This window comes from Lycium barbarum, chromosome 4 (assembly GCF_019175385.1).
Source record: "Lycium barbarum isolate Lr01 chromosome 4, ASM1917538v2, whole genome shotgun sequence".
Taxonomy (NCBI): Eukaryota; Viridiplantae; Streptophyta; class Magnoliopsida; order Solanales; family Solanaceae; genus Lycium; species Lycium barbarum.
In genome coordinates, this window is record NC_083340.1 from 24,040,684 (window position 1) to 24,056,186 (window position 15,503).

The window sequence follows — 15,503 nt, forward strand, 5'->3', positions numbered from 1 at the left end:
TTAACATTATGCATGTACTAATGTTCATATAGTTTGTTAGTCACCAAAAGTGGCCAAGCTAGAATGTTGAAAATATTCATATGCATAGAAAGTTATGATATTTATTTTAGGCTTAATACCCAGATGGATCCTTAAACTTGGCATGTTTTGTAAGATAGGCATATAAACTTATAAGGTGACCAGATAGACACTTAAACTTACTCAAAGTGTATTTTTCAAGTTTTTCAGTTGTTTTGAAAACAAAAACTATATTTTTCAAACACTCACAATTTTCATGGCCAAACAAGCCCTAAATATATCACAAAATATTTTTTTTAAAATGCAAAAATAAGGCAAACGCATATACATGAGACTATAAATGTGCACTTAAACCAATAAATACTCGCTAATCGCAATTTTGCAGCTTTCAAGTAACTCGGTTTTTTTTTTACACTTGAATAATTAAAAAACAATAACTTTAACCAATAAAAATCCTTAAAAAAAGAAATTTCAAATTAAGAAATTTCTTTTTTTTTAAGGATTTTCTTCTCGGCTTTACAATTTTCTTAATTTGAAATTTCTTTTACACTTGAAATACTGAACTTAGAAATTTCTTAATTTGAAATTTCTTTTTTTAAGGATTTTTATTGGTTAAAGTTATTGTTTTTTAATTATTCAAGTGTAAAAAAAAAATCCGAGTTAATTGAAAGCTGCAAAATTGCGATTAGCGAGTATTTATTGGTTTAAGTGCACATTTATAGTCTCATGTATATGCGTTTGCCTTATTTTTGCATTTTAAAAAAAATATTTTGTGATATATTTAGGGCTTGTTTGGCCATGAAAATTGTGAGTGTTTGAAAAATATAGTTTTTGTTTTCAAAACAACTGAAAAACTTGAAAAATACACTTTGAGTAAGTTTAAGTGTCTATCTGGTCACCTTATAAGTTTATATGCCTATCTTACAAAACATGCCAAGTTTAAGGGTCCATCTAGGTATTAAGCCTTTATTTTATGTGTGCATTTATGTTAATATAGTTTGTTAGTCACCAAAGTGGCCGAACTAGTATGTTTACGAAAAATATGCATACATAAAATTTTTCATTTATCCATTAATCTAATGAAATGCCAATTAGTGAAAATAAATGGATAAATGGACTTTCACTATTGCTAGAACTTAAGGATTTGCCCAAAGGTGAATCAATTATTCTATGAGTAGTGAACATAATGAGGTAAATTAATATTATTTAATCAAATATGTATTGTATATCCAAAGATGTCGTATATGTTTGATTGAAAATATTTAATTGCCTGTTAAAGCTGAAATGAGATTTAAATTATGATAGTATGTCGTAGTATCACCCAAAGAAGAATTACAATATACTTTTATTGTTTTACTGAATCCACATTATTTTCTAATTTGTGAGCATATGTATACAGTGGCGGAGGCAGGATTTTCATTCAGGGGGTTCAAAAAATAAAATAAGCACGCTTGTGTTGGCAAATGAGTGGGTCGGATCAGGAATAACTTAAATACATAAAGTATACTTAATGAAGCACATAGCAATGGAAAGTCAGAAAGCAACTAACTTGCATGAGAGAACCTTAATAGTCCAATAATATATAAAATTTGGAATATAAGTAATACCTTGCAGACTTTTATCTAAATCACGCAGTAAGGCATACTTCCTCTGTAAATGGTTCAAAAGAGCTTCTATATTTGAGACAATGTCATCAATGTAGCGAAGTGTTAGAAATCAAAGCAGAACTACACATAGGAACTAATTCCTATATAATAAATCAAGCATCTCTTGCACAAACAATACTAAAAATCATGCTCGAAGCTAGAATAGTGTTGTCAAAGGCCTGCTTGAGGCGCACATAAACCTCGAAGCTGGGTGAAGCCACCTCCGCTCATGATGAAGAAAAATATCACAATAAAATGCCACAATAAAGGTAATAAACTAAGCAAAAGCTAATAAAGTAAGAAGTTTCCATTAATAAAGGCAACTTGAAGATGCCATATTACAAAAGTAAAAGCTTGAGAGCTTTTGAAGCAAAAACAAAGAAACTAAGTTAGACTACACAAGCAAGAACCATGGAGTTTTACAATTGTACTCCACGAGGTTTCATATCTTGAAATGTCTTAATAATAGCATCATTAGAAACATTATTAAATACATCTTTTTCTAGATAAGGCACCAAAAAACGCTAAAAAATCATCACTCATTTGACTCTGCAAGTCATTCTTGATAAACTTCATTGTTGAAAAAGCTCTTTCAACAGATGCAGTGGCAACCGGCAGAAGCAAAGCAAGTTTCACTAAGCGGAATACAAGAGGATAATTTGAATGCTTCTTTGTCTGAACTAATTTTTTCGAAAGATCACAAAGCCCTTTTAGATTGGAGAACCTTTCATCAACATCACGAACATCAATAATGTAACTTAGAAGTTGATTCTCAAGAGAACCCATATTGAATTCATTAAAGTCATTAGGATATAATTTAGCCATTTTCATTATTTTCCTGATGTCAAAACTTGAAAACGAGTCAATTGGATTCAAACAAGAAATTTCATGAAGCAAATCAGTCGTTGCTTCGCCAAAACGATCTTTAAGTTCTTGAAGTTTCCAATCAATAATATTGCAAAATACCTCAACACGATAATGATGACAGACTTTATTGTCACCAAGTCTCCTTCGTGATCTTAAAGAGCTAACATATGGCTCCTCAAAGTTAGGTACCAAAATTTCATGCTTGATACAAAACAAAGACACCCTAGCAATAAGAGAATCCCATTCTTCATCCCTATACGCTTGCAACCTTATTTTGGCTACTTCAACAAGTAACATGGCATTTGTCAAATCTTGCTCCTTTTTTTGTAAGCATTTATTAAACTCATTTGTGATTGCTAAAAACATCCCTCATCGAATGCAACATGAACGCAACCTTATATGTTCGACAAGCTTCGAGATATCCCATTGCCTTGGCTCTTTCATCCAATAATCGTGCATCAAGAACAAGTGATTCAAGAACATTAAGAATAGAGCCAAACATAAGAATAAAATTGTTGAAAGATTTAAAATGAGATCCCCAACACGGATCACAAGCTCTTGCAAGACCAAGTTCTTGATTCAAGCCCCTACCGGTTGTAAGGTCACCCAAATCTAATGCCTCTTGAATTCTTTCTTTTTGAGAATCTCGAAATTCATCCATACGCTTAAAAGAAGATCCCAATACATTCATAATATTTGAAACCAACACTACAAGTTTTCCCACTTCAATACATTTTTTCGAGACCGCAACAAGAGTTAGTGGAAGTTGATGAGCAAAACAATGAATGGAATGGGCCGATCTACTTTCTTGCCTAATCAACATTTTAAGGCCATTGATCTCACCTTGCATATTGATTGCCCCATCGTAACATTGTCCACGCACATATGATAGACTTAAGGAATGTTGAGCAAGTAAATTAACAATTGCTCTCTTTAGAGATAAAGCACTAGTATCTTGAACATGAACAATGTCAAGAAGCCGCTCCATCACAAATCCATTTCTATCAATATATCGTAAGACAATAGCCATTTGCTCCTTGCGTGACACATCAAAAGACTCATCAACTAGTAAAGAAAAGTAGTGACCATTTAATTCCTCAAGAATAGCTTTAATTGTTTCTGTCTTACAAGCACTCACAATATCTTTTTGAATCATTGGAGAAGTCATTTGATCATTTTGAGGAGCATGTTCCAGTACATAATCACGAATATTATCACACTTTTTTGCATATCATGAGAGAATTTGAAGAAAATTACCCCTACTAAGTGATGATTTAGATTCATCATGACCTCGAAATGCCAATCCTTGAGTTATAAGAAGTCTTACTACATCGACGGAAGCACTTAAGCGGACCAAATACGCATGCTTAAATTGACTAAATTGCATCTCAAGTGCAAATGAATAGACTGTTGTACCCGCAATAAATCTTGACATTTCGTTTTTGACTGGTTATGTGGGCTATTCGGTAGACCAATATGTTTTCCAAGATTCTTCTTTTTCTGCCAACTCTTAAACCCAACAGTTGAAAATATTTCACCCCCACCTTGATTGGTGTTGTAGCCTTTAAATAGATAACAATACAAACAATAGACTGCATCTTTACTAACACTATACTCCAACCAATCATGATATACATCATCAAACCATTCAGAATTAAAAAGGCGCATTGATCCAGAAATATTCGTTTCAGGATACTCATGCTGAAGCAACCGAGGTTGACAAGGACCATTAATAAGGTATGCTCTTCTAATAACATCACGATGGTTTGGATGATAGTCCAAGATTGGGGTTCTTTCACCCGGATCATAATTTAAAGTACTCAAATCAAATTCTTGAGAAGAAGGTAATGGTACTTCTGAATGGTTGGCATTTGCTTCCTGGTTAGGTTGACTAGAAGAAGCTACACTTGATTTCGGTACTTTGGTAAAATACTTCTTCACTGAACGTTGAGACTGAATCGTAAAAAGTAAGAATTTTGTTAGAACTTAAAAGAAATAAACAGTTATGTAGACAATTTTACTCATTCAGTTCCTTCTTCCTAGAAAAAATTATTCTTCCTAAAATAATTTATTTAAACACAGCAAGAAATCTAATCTCTACACAGTACACTAATTAATTATACATGAAACTAAACTGAGTCATTTATAATATTTCCCAAAATGATTAACTGATTAGTAGAATTACATTTTCAACTATCATATCTCCAAATACAAAAAATACTTCATGGGTATAATCTAAAAAGCATGAGAGAAAATTTTGCAACTGATCAATTCTCAGTCACTCCGGGCAATTTGAAGCAATCGAGCTAAACTTTATAGCAAATATACAAAATTACAAAAACAACAACAACAACAACAAAATACCCAGTATTTTATTCTCATAAGTGGGGTATGAACTATGAAGAAGGTAAGCAATAAAGCAAATATATAGAATTTTAGAAAAGATAAAAAAAAATGGAGAAAGGAGGGAACTAAAAGCTTACCGAAGAAGCCATGAACGGAGACCACAGAGACGATTGACGTTAAGGAGAGGACAAGGTCGACAGCCAGCAATAGCTAAATCAACAGACAATACTGAGCCAAAAAAAGAAGAAGGTGTGGACACTGCACAGTGACGGATGAGAAAAGAAAGAAAACCTTTGGTTTGTTTAGTATTGGACTTATTTAGGGATTTGAATCCAATTAGACTTGTCCCCCTACAAAACTACACCGTTTTGTCCATTTATTTTCAGTAAATATAACGTTACTAAACTACGTCATTTAGTTTAATGAAACAGCTGAAATAAAATGTTCAGAAAATATTTAAACGGGGCTGCAGGGATTCGAACCCGCGTGCAATGTGCAACTCTGAACCCCCTGCGCCACTGAGCTGTGCCTTTCGTTTGTGTTGAGGGGGTTCAATATTAAATATATACACATAAAATAAAAATTTGGCCTTATATAAACAGTGTAATTTTTCGACTGAGGGGGTTCGGATGAACACCCTGGGATATGTTAGTGTCAAGTTTTTATGATGACAATTTTACTTGTGCAGGTATAGTAATTAAATCACACAAGGAATATATGTGAGCCCACAAAACAGCCCCAACAAAATGGAAGCCCACATAACAGCCCCAACGAGCTGGGCTCACTCGAGAAATGGTTTCCCAGCCCTAACGGTGCAAACAACAGTACTCTTCAGCAGTATAAAATCTTTCAAGAAAGGAAAAGATATCTGCACAATAAAGAAGCAATATTCCAACAGCATCAAATCGTTTCAAGAAGGAAAAGCCATCTCCAACATTAAAAGGCATATCTCATGAAGTGTAATAATTCTGATGCTGCCTCGATGCACAAGGAAAGCAGCAAAAGCTCGGTCTTATTCTTTAATTCCATTTCCAAGGATCAAATCCCTTGGGTTGATCTCTCTGCGTGAAGAGCCTAAAACACTATAAAAAGGGCTGCCTCACAAACACAAGATTTATGCAATTGTCTCATTACCTCCGTTGCTCTGCTTTACTTTCAAATAAACATTGTTAGTCTGAGTGATTCATAGTGTAATAAGAGAGAAAGGAGAGTTATAGTTTGTGAGGCTTTGTATCAAAAAGAATAAGAGTGTTTTGAGTGTAGACGTAGGAACTTCATTCAAAACCTTCATTGTACCAAACCTTATAAAAGAGCTGCAGAGAACACCCTTGCAACCCAAGGGGACTGGACTAGGATTAACATTGAATCTGAACCAGTATAAAATACGTGTGTCATTTATTTTCTGCACCTTACTTTAGTATTCACTGAGTAGGTAGTCGACTACTGGTTTAACCTAGTCGACTAACAGATCGAAATTTTTTAACAATTCACCCCCCCCCCCCCCCCCTTACACTTTCAGGATATACGTAGATCCGCCCCTGTATGTATATCTATTTTGCAGCTATTCCTCTTCATTCGCTTGCTTCATCTGTTACTGTGTTCAATGGATTGAACTTCTCTGAATGGCATGAACAAGTCCAGTTCCACTTAGGTGTGATGGAACTTGACTTGGCTCTGCTGAAAGAAAAACCCACTGCTATTACTGATACAAACAGTGAGGATGAGAAGTTTTTCCATAAAGCATGGGAACGCTCTAACAAATTGAGCCTTATGTTTATGCGAATGATTATTGCCAACAACATTAAGAGCACTATTCCACAGACAGAAAGTGCTAGGGAATACCTAAAGTTTGTGGAAGAACGTTTTCGTTCTGCTGATAAGTCTCTCGCTGGTACACTAATGGCTGAACTCACGACCATGAAGTTTGATGGGTCGCATAGTATGCAAAATCATATCATCGAGATGACTAATATTGCAGCTTCAAGATGCTAAAATTTGCTCTTAGTTTATTTTTCAGGTGAATCCTACGGTAGCAATGCCCCCACCCCACAGGGAACTTAAAGATAAAACACCTGTCTCCCCTCTTTCCTAATCTTATATAACAAAGGTATACTAGCTATGATATTACTAATAATAAGTCTACACGAGTGCTACAGTATTACTCACAACTGATAATAGCTATGCCGGGATGGTTTATATATTTTCAAAAAATAAAAAATAAAAATAAAAATAAATTTTTTTAAGGAACACGTGAAGGATAAACTTGTCATGCTACAGTATCGTTTAGGATATAAAATACTACCAAAGGTTGGAGGTATATATGTAAATATGTGTGTTTTACTCTTAGAGTCTAAACTTTAGGGGAAGTGTGTAATTCTTCCCATAAAATTTACTCACAACTGATATTTGCACCAATTGTATGAATATATAAGTTGTACATTAAAGTGCAAGCGCCAAAGGGGTAAGTATTTACTGTAATTCTCCTTATCTGGAAAGAGAAGAACATAGAAGTCTTTTTTTGGTGCATGCAGGACAATCTTGTTGTAAAATGTAAACTTAGTGCGGAAGAATTGGTACGAGCCCATTTTTTGTAAGCCAAAAGATTTCATTAATGTTACACCAAAATAATGTTTGTCTTTAGGAAAGTTATAAAGTAGAAAGGTGCCTTTGGTAGGTTTTTAGGTAAATGGTGATGTATTTATCCTCCTATTACAATTTGGCATGTTCATGTGTTAGAATTATGGTGATTAGCAACATTATTGTAAAGGAGGTAACTGTTTTAATAAGTTGACCATTTATTTCCATGAGCTCTTTGTAGCACAATGCCCAAAAACTGTACTCTTGAAAAATAATGACTGTATACAGTTAAAATTGGGGTCGGTAACCCCGACCTAAGGTTCAACGGTTCAAGTTCGGAGAAAGAAGCACTGGATAGAAAAAGCTCGACTAAACCGGATACAAACGTTCGGACCCGATTGTAACACCTCGTAACTTCGGACGTAAGTTTGACTCATAAGATGATAATATAATGGAACCAATATGAGGGTTATAGGAAGTGTTATGAAAACCAATTAAGTCATAAGAAATGCCTTTAGGCAAAGCAAAGTTGAAAACCACTCTACGGGGCATGTTTGCAAGTGAGTTTATAGAAGGTCTTACTTCCAACGCCCATAACCCCTTTATTAATTGAGAATTTGGGAAAACTTCCTTGATGAAAGTTGTAGCCCTTTGAAATAGTTTTCCAACGGTATATTATGGGTCTTGAACGGAGCTATACACAAAAGGTTATGGCCATTTTACGACAGACTGTTCGACAGAATATCACCCTCTGTCACAAGATGCGACTCAGGATGCGACTCGCAAACACTACATGCGACGCCGCAGTCCCGTCGCAAGTTGTGCCAGAGAGATTTTGTCCAGAATTTTCTGGACTACTTTAAATAAGACCCAACTCGTCCAAAATCATATTTTCATCATTCTTGGTCAAGAAAACCTTTAAAATACTCTCTAACATTCATCCACAAGAAAATTCAAGGGAAATCCATGATCAATAACACCAAATCCATGAACCCAAATGTATGAAACCTAGCCAAAGTTCATCTAATTCAAGAAAACCCAAGGGAAGTGAAGTAGGGTTTTGGTGCTAAAGGAGTAACTCCACTCAAGACTTGTTCAACCATTATCTAAGGTAAGTTTCATGACTTTCTCATGATGATTAAAGTGTCGATGTATTCTTGGGAGAATAATAATTGGGTTTGATGAAGGGAATTATATGAACTATGCTAGAGTTGTTGGATTGTTGACTTGGGATTTGTTGTATTCATATGAGTGATGAAGAATGATGTTAATTACATCTAATTGAGATTGTAGAATCATCTAGAAGTAATAGAATGGGATTGGGTGAAGAAAACACCATTAATGAAGGTTGTGGAGCTTCATGCCCACCAAGTGTTTGATAAAATGCTTAGATGACCAAAACATGAATATTATTGCTAATATAGAATCCCTTTGACTTGTATTGATATAGATCAAAGTTGAGAGGGTTGAAAAACATTGTATTACGCTCAAAGGCTGGAATTGAGGTATGTGAGGCTAACTATCTACGTTAGGGAATGTTCATGATTCTCCCTACGCCTCATTCTTCATACTTGTTAGAAATTTGACTCAGAATATAGTTAACTCTAGTTTCATGAAATGATATAGAACTGTTATCTTCTAGGGTTGCAGTTACAGAATTCGTTCATGGTTGTCACTTTGAACATCATGAACCCAGCACGTAATCCTTATAGACTTATGCATTATTATCACATGAGTCTCAGTCAGTGTATAACCAGTTAACTGCAAGAGTCCCAGAATCAGAAACAGTTATCATGCTATCAGCTATAGCCAGTCTCAGTTTTGTAAAATATCAATGTTGAACACCTGTATCTGTACTTTTGGGCCCTAGGCCACAGTTTATGCATACGTATTGCTTGGGCCAGAGGCCACAATTTTGTGCACATTATTTGGGCCCTAGGCCACATTTATATATATACAGTTTTACAGGTGATTCTTCATCCAGAACAGGGAGTACTTCAGCTTCTTGCTTTCCTGTGTAGTTCAGTTTCAGTTTTCAGTTTCAGTTCCAGTATTTTATTGCTTCAGTTGCTTTACATACCAGTACAATTCAAATGTGCTGATGTCCCTTTTTATTGCTTGGGGGCCTGCATCTCGCGATGCAGGTAACGATACACAGGTTGACGACTCAGCTAATTAGGAGTGCACGTATCAGCTACTGGTGAGCCCCACATTCCTTCGGGGCATTGTCAGCTATCCGGTTATTTCAGTTTATAGACAGATCTATCATTCAGTACTCTTAGAGGCTTCATAGACACAGTTCAGACAGTCAGATATTTATTATGTTAGACTTGTTGGCAGTTGTTCAATCGTTTTGGTTTAGCCATGTTGGCTACTGTCAGATATATTTCAGATTGTCTAAGTATTTCCGCATTATGATTTCAGTCAGACCTTTAGTATATCAGCATGTGTTTAGTTATTCCACATTTAGTTATGTTTTGATATCACATGTTGATTCAGTCAGCCAGTTGGTTCGCTCAGTCACATGCAGTCAGGCACCGGGTGCCGTGTTACGTCCAGACCTAGGTTCGGGGCGTGACAAAGCTTGGTATCAGAGCCCTAGGTTCAAGTGTCTTAGGGAGTCTATGAAGCCGTGTCTAGCGGGGTCTCTTTTATATGTGTGAGGGCCCCACATATATAAACAGTTGACCACCAAGACATTCAGGATTTGTCTCATTTCTTTCTACTCTAGATCGTGCCATAAAGCTTAGAGCGATAAGTAACTTCTCTTCCTATCGTATTACGTACGTTTTGAATGCGCAGGCGACAGACAGATAATTCAAGGTCCAAGTAAGGATGTTCACCCATAGAGGGTACAATTGTGTAGTACTTACCGGTATCGAATCAGACTTCAAGTGCTATTGAAAATGTAATACAATGTAAGATGCCTGAGAAGGGGTGTAGTAGAAAGAATGGTATGTTGAATAATAATGATGTTCTTAAGAAAGGAGAATGAAATACAACAGGGAGAGGATAACAGAGAAATTAGAAAAGGAGCTAAGTCAACAGGAAAAAGGTAAATCATGGAGGATCTCAAGGAAGTAGTGGCAGACAATTTTCTACCGGAGGTCATGAGGACCCACTCCATCTGCAGTTAAAGATTGAAGGGGAAAATAAACAGGAAAGTGTAACAGGTACAGTTTGATTTGGACATATGAGGTAAGTTCATCGTTTTTTTTATACTATTGTTGAAATTGGGAGCCCTGTGTGGCTATGATATGATATGATATGATATGATATGATATGATATGATATGATATGATATGATATATATGTATATATATGTTGGCCTTGTGAGGCATTGTTGGTATTTCCTACGTGCAGGTTTTGGGATAATAAGAAATGCAGAGGAAACTCTGCCAAAATTTTCCTAGAAATAGAAGGAGAATGAGATATAAGTTCGTAATATGTCTTGAAAGGTCGTGTCAACAGTAATTATAGGATTTTACCAATTTACAAGTCTGACTTCGAGAAATAAAGTTAACTGTCAAATTGATAGTAATAGTAATTATGAGGTCAATATCGATATGGTAAAAAGTAATGCTAGGATAATTTGGAAGGACTTGTGATACTAAGAGATGATATGGAAAAGGTTGGCCAATCTTAATGGAGTCTTATATTGAAGTATTGACTGAATTGATAAGCAGGGATAAATTATGACGAGTTTATATTTAAAAGAAGTAATAGTATGATTGAGACAAGAATACCAAGAAGGAAGAGTTGTGACGAATATGAATGATTTCAGTTTGTTTAAGTTTTAGTTAGACCAGAGTTAGAGAGTACGACGGCTGTAAGTTAATTCAGAAGTAATTATTATTATGAGATAAGGAGATGTGACAGTTCTCTCTTAAACTATGTGAGTAAGTGTTTATTCCAGATGGGTATAGTCTGATATGACTTTGAAGTGTATAGAAAGCTTGGGTATCTTTCATATAAGGTAGATAAAAGTTTCTTAAGTGTGATCCATAGTTCAGAAAAGATAGTATACGGCCATAGAATAGCGTCAGATGATGAGGGAGAGTTAGAAATAACTTAGGTTATTCAGAGCATAATAAGAAAATATGAAGCTAGCAGGTGATTAACAGAAAAATAGTAAGTAAGTTTTGAGTAGATACAATGCATTAACAATTTCAGCAGAACTATTAGAAATATGATTTGATTTCCTATTCAGATGAACACCTTGAGCGGGTGACAGTTCGGATACATCCGAATGTGTGTTAAAAACCAAGGGCTTAATTTAAGTTCAGAGTAGAGTGATTAGTGGGAAAAGAAATCAGCTAAGCCATAAAAGAGCAAACTGCAGAAGAATAGCCTTTAAGAGTTGTCAAAAGGGGCTGTCCTAAGATTTACAATGTGAGCAGAGTTAAGTCGTTAAGATGGAGTATGCCAGTTATGAATACAGTAGCAACCCGTTCATGTAAGTAAATTTAGTTTTTCCCAATGAGAAATTGCTCAGAAGTGAGTAAAAAAAAAAAAAAAGGGTCGTCAGTTTTGTAGAGTACAAAGGAATTACAGAAGATAAGGAAGGTTGATTGGATCCCATCAAAAGAGAAGAATTTGTAAGTATAAGACGTTAGCCTTGGTCTAAGGGGGAGATGCATAAATCGCTAGTAAGTCCAGTGAGATAATTGAAGACCCGAAGGATTAGTATGAGATATGAAGAACCTTAATTCAGTTAGGTTGGCATAATGAGATAGTCTCCATAGGGAATATGCCTAACCCGAAATGAATAGAATAATTGTTGGACGAATCGTGTCAAGTTCAATTACTATCGATTAGGCGATCACAGAAAAGCTATAAGATCATGCCTAGTTATGTGTCAAAAGGGTAGTGCCATTGTACAAGACTCTAATCTTTAAGGGGCTAGTGAAAAACTTAGCACACAACAGTACCATGAGTATTTTAGGAAGTATGTCAAAAAAAAAATCAAGTACAGGAAGTACAGCTCATGATTTAGGCAGACAAGAGAACTAAGGTGAAAGAAGTTCACCGCTTATCCAAGCTAGGGAATTTGACTTCCAGACTCTGAAGCGGGTGGAGTTATTGCCCAGAACATGGCATTCCTTCTTAGTCATTAAAGTTAGAGAGAAACAGTTTGGTGATTCCTACTTGTTACAGATGAAAGAGGGGATTCATGAATATAAAGCCTTAGCTTTTAAACAAAGGGGAGATAACGGTACCTTGAGATACCGAGGCAGATTATGCGTTCCAGATGTAGATGGGATCAGAGAGCTAATTATGTCAGAAGCTCACCATTCTAGGTCTACCTCGTTCAGATAGGAGGCATGATTTAATTTGAGTGATTGTGGACAGACTTACGAAGTCAGCGCACTTCTTGCCAGTTAAGACCACATATTGAACAGAAGATTATGCGAAGTCATATGTTAATGAAATTGTCGGATTGTATGGAACCCTAGTGTCCATTATTTCAGACTATGGTGCTCGGTTCACAGCGAACATCTAAAAATCCTTTAAAAAGGATTGGGTACCAAGGTGAACCTTAGTACAACTTTTCATCCTCAGACAAATGGTCAGACAGATACGCTATTCAGATCTCATGTTATAATGTTCATGTTAGTTCAATACTCCGATATTTATGTCAGCTTAGTACTTAGATATCAGTCCAGTACTCACGTATTCACGCCAGTCCCGTACTCAGTTAATCCAGTATTCAGGCAGCTCAGTATTCAGTTAATGTTACTCAGTTAATCCAGTATTCAGTCAGCTCAGTATTCAGTTAATGTTACTCAGTTAATCCAGTATTCAGTCAGCTCAATATTCAGTTAGTGTGTTAGTTTCGTATTCAGTTAATCCAGTATTCAGTCAGCTTAGTATTCAGTTAGTTCAGTAGACATTCGGTTCAATGTCTCAACAATTTAGTAATCATGTATTCATTCGGTTCAGTAACCATGTGCCTTTGATTTCAATAGTAATTGGGATAACCACCAGCTCTTATTGAGTTTACTTACAAAAGTAATTACCATGCTAGTATTGGGATCACACCGTTTGAAACCCTTTTTGAGCGAAGGTGCAGATCACCGATTGGTTAGTCTAAAGTTGGGAAAGCAGAGTTGTTAGGACCAAATTTGGTCTATCATGCTATAAAGAAGGCCAAGTTGATTTAGAAGCGTTTGAAGACGGCTCAGAGTCGCCAAAAGTCCTATTCGGATATGCAGCGTAGAGACTTAGAGTTTCAAGTTGATGATTAAGTGTCTCTGAAAGTTTCGCCTATGAAATGCGTTATGAGATTTGGTAAGAAGGAGAAAGCATAGTCCCGCCATATGGACCATACAAAATCCAACGAAAGGTTGGTCAATTGGCTTATAAGCTTGAGGTGCCACAAGTCTTGATTATGGTGCATCTAGTGTTTCATATGTCAATGTTGAAGAAGTGTGTGGGAGGCCCTTCGTTGGTTATTCCTGCTGATGCTATAACAGTTAAGGATGGCCTCACCTATGAGGAGATCCCTGTAGCCATTCTTGATCGTCAAGTTCGCAAGTTGAGAACTAAGGAAGTAGCGTCAGTGAAAGTCCTGTGGAGGAGTCAGAAAGTTGAGGAAGCAACATGGGAAGCCGAGGAGGATATGAAATCTAGGTACCCACACTTGTTTCAGCCTGCAGAAGAGATTTATGATGAAGCACCAAGATTTTGAGGTATGTAAGCTTTCTTTTCATGCTATTGGTCGTGTGTGGCCAATTTATAATGCTATTGTGATGTAGCCCTGTGAGGCAATGATATTATGGGTTGTTGTGATAGGTTGGTAGTGCCTTATTACAGGGGAAACTCTGGCGAAATTTTTGTAGAATCTCGAATGGTTATCATTCGAGGACGAATGATCCCAAGGGGGAGATATTGTAACACCTCGTAACTTCGGACGTAAGTTTGACTCATAAGATGATAATATAATGGAACCAATATGAGGGTTATAGGAAGTGTTATGAAAACCAATTAAGTCATAAGAAATGTCTTTAGGCAAAGCAAAGTTGAAAACCACTCTACGGGCATGTTTGTAAGTGAGTTTATAGAAGGTCTTACTTCCAACGACCATAACCCCTTTATTAATTGAGAATTTGGGAAAGCTTCCTTGATGAAAGTTGTAGCCCTTTGAAATAGCTTTCCAACGGTATGTTATGGGTCTTGAACGGAGCTATACACAAAATGTTATGGCCATTTTACGACAGACTATTCGACAGAATATCACCCTCTGTCACAAGATGCGACTCAGGATGCGACTCGCAAACACTACATGCGACGCCGCAGTCCCGTCGCAAGTTGTGCCAGAGAGATTTTGTCCAGACTTTTCTGGACTACTTTAAATAAGACCCAACTCGTCCAAAATCATATTTTCATCATTCTTGCTCAAGAAAACCTCTAAAATACTCTCTAACATTCATCCACAAGAAAATTCAAGGGAAATCCATGATCAATAACACCAAATCCATGAACCCAAATGTATGAAACCTAGCCAAAGTTCATCTAATTCAAGAAAACCCAAGGGAAGTGAAGTAGGGTTTTGGTGCTAAAGGAGTAACTCCACTCAAGACTTGTTCAACCACTATCTAAGGTAAGTTTCATGACTTTCTCATGATGATTAAAGTGTTGATGTATTCTTGGGAGAATAATAATTGGGTTTGATGAAGGGAATTATATGAACTATGCTAGAGTTGTTGGATTGTTGACTTGGGATTTGTTGTATTCATATGAGTGATGAAGAATGATGTTAATTACATCTAATTGAGATTGTAGAATCATCTAGAAGTAATAGAATGGGATTGGGTGACGAAAACACCATTAATGAAGGTTGTGGAGCTTCATGCCCACCAAGTGTTTGATAAAATGCTTAGATGACCAAAACATGAATATTATTGCTAATATAGAATCCCTTTGACTTGTATTGATATAGATCAAAGTTAAGAGGGTTGACGAACATTGTATTACGCTCAAAGGCTGGAATTGAGGTATGTGAGGCTAACTGTCTACGTTAGGGAATGTTCATGATTCTCCCTACGC

At 36.1% G+C, this 15,503-nt stretch overlaps 4 protein-coding genes across 4 annotated transcripts; 1 reads left to right on the top strand and 3 right to left on the bottom strand.

The window, feature by feature from the left end:
• Positions 1-2,150: 2,150 nt before the first annotated feature.
• LOC132637293 (uncharacterized) lies at positions 2,151-2,828 on the bottom strand. Its single transcript, XM_060354406.1, has one exon. The coding sequence runs from the start codon at positions 2,826-2,828 to the stop codon at positions 2,151-2,153; it is 678 nt and encodes a 225-aa protein (XP_060210389.1).
• A 46-nt stretch (positions 2,829-2,874) lies between these two features.
• LOC132637294 (uncharacterized) lies at positions 2,875-3,699 on the bottom strand. The gene has a single exon (XM_060354407.1). The coding sequence runs from the start codon at positions 3,697-3,699 to the stop codon at positions 2,875-2,877; it is 825 nt and encodes a 274-aa protein (XP_060210390.1).
• A 176-nt stretch (positions 3,700-3,875) lies between these two features.
• Positions 3,876-5,026, bottom strand: LOC132637295 (uncharacterized). The gene is made up of 2 exons (XM_060354408.1): positions 5,015-5,026; positions 3,876-4,484 (listed from the first exon to the last, which is right to left on the bottom strand). The coding sequence occupies exons 1-2, from the start codon at positions 5,024-5,026 to the stop codon at positions 3,876-3,878; spliced, it is 621 nt and encodes a 206-aa protein (XP_060210391.1).
• A 1,393-nt stretch (positions 5,027-6,419) lies between these two features.
• LOC132637296 (uncharacterized) lies at positions 6,420-6,869 on the top strand. Its single transcript, XM_060354410.1, has one exon. It carries the CDS (start codon positions 6,420-6,422, stop codon positions 6,867-6,869), a length of 450 nt encoding a protein of 149 aa, XP_060210393.1.
• Positions 6,870-15,503: the final 8,634 nt, after the last annotated feature.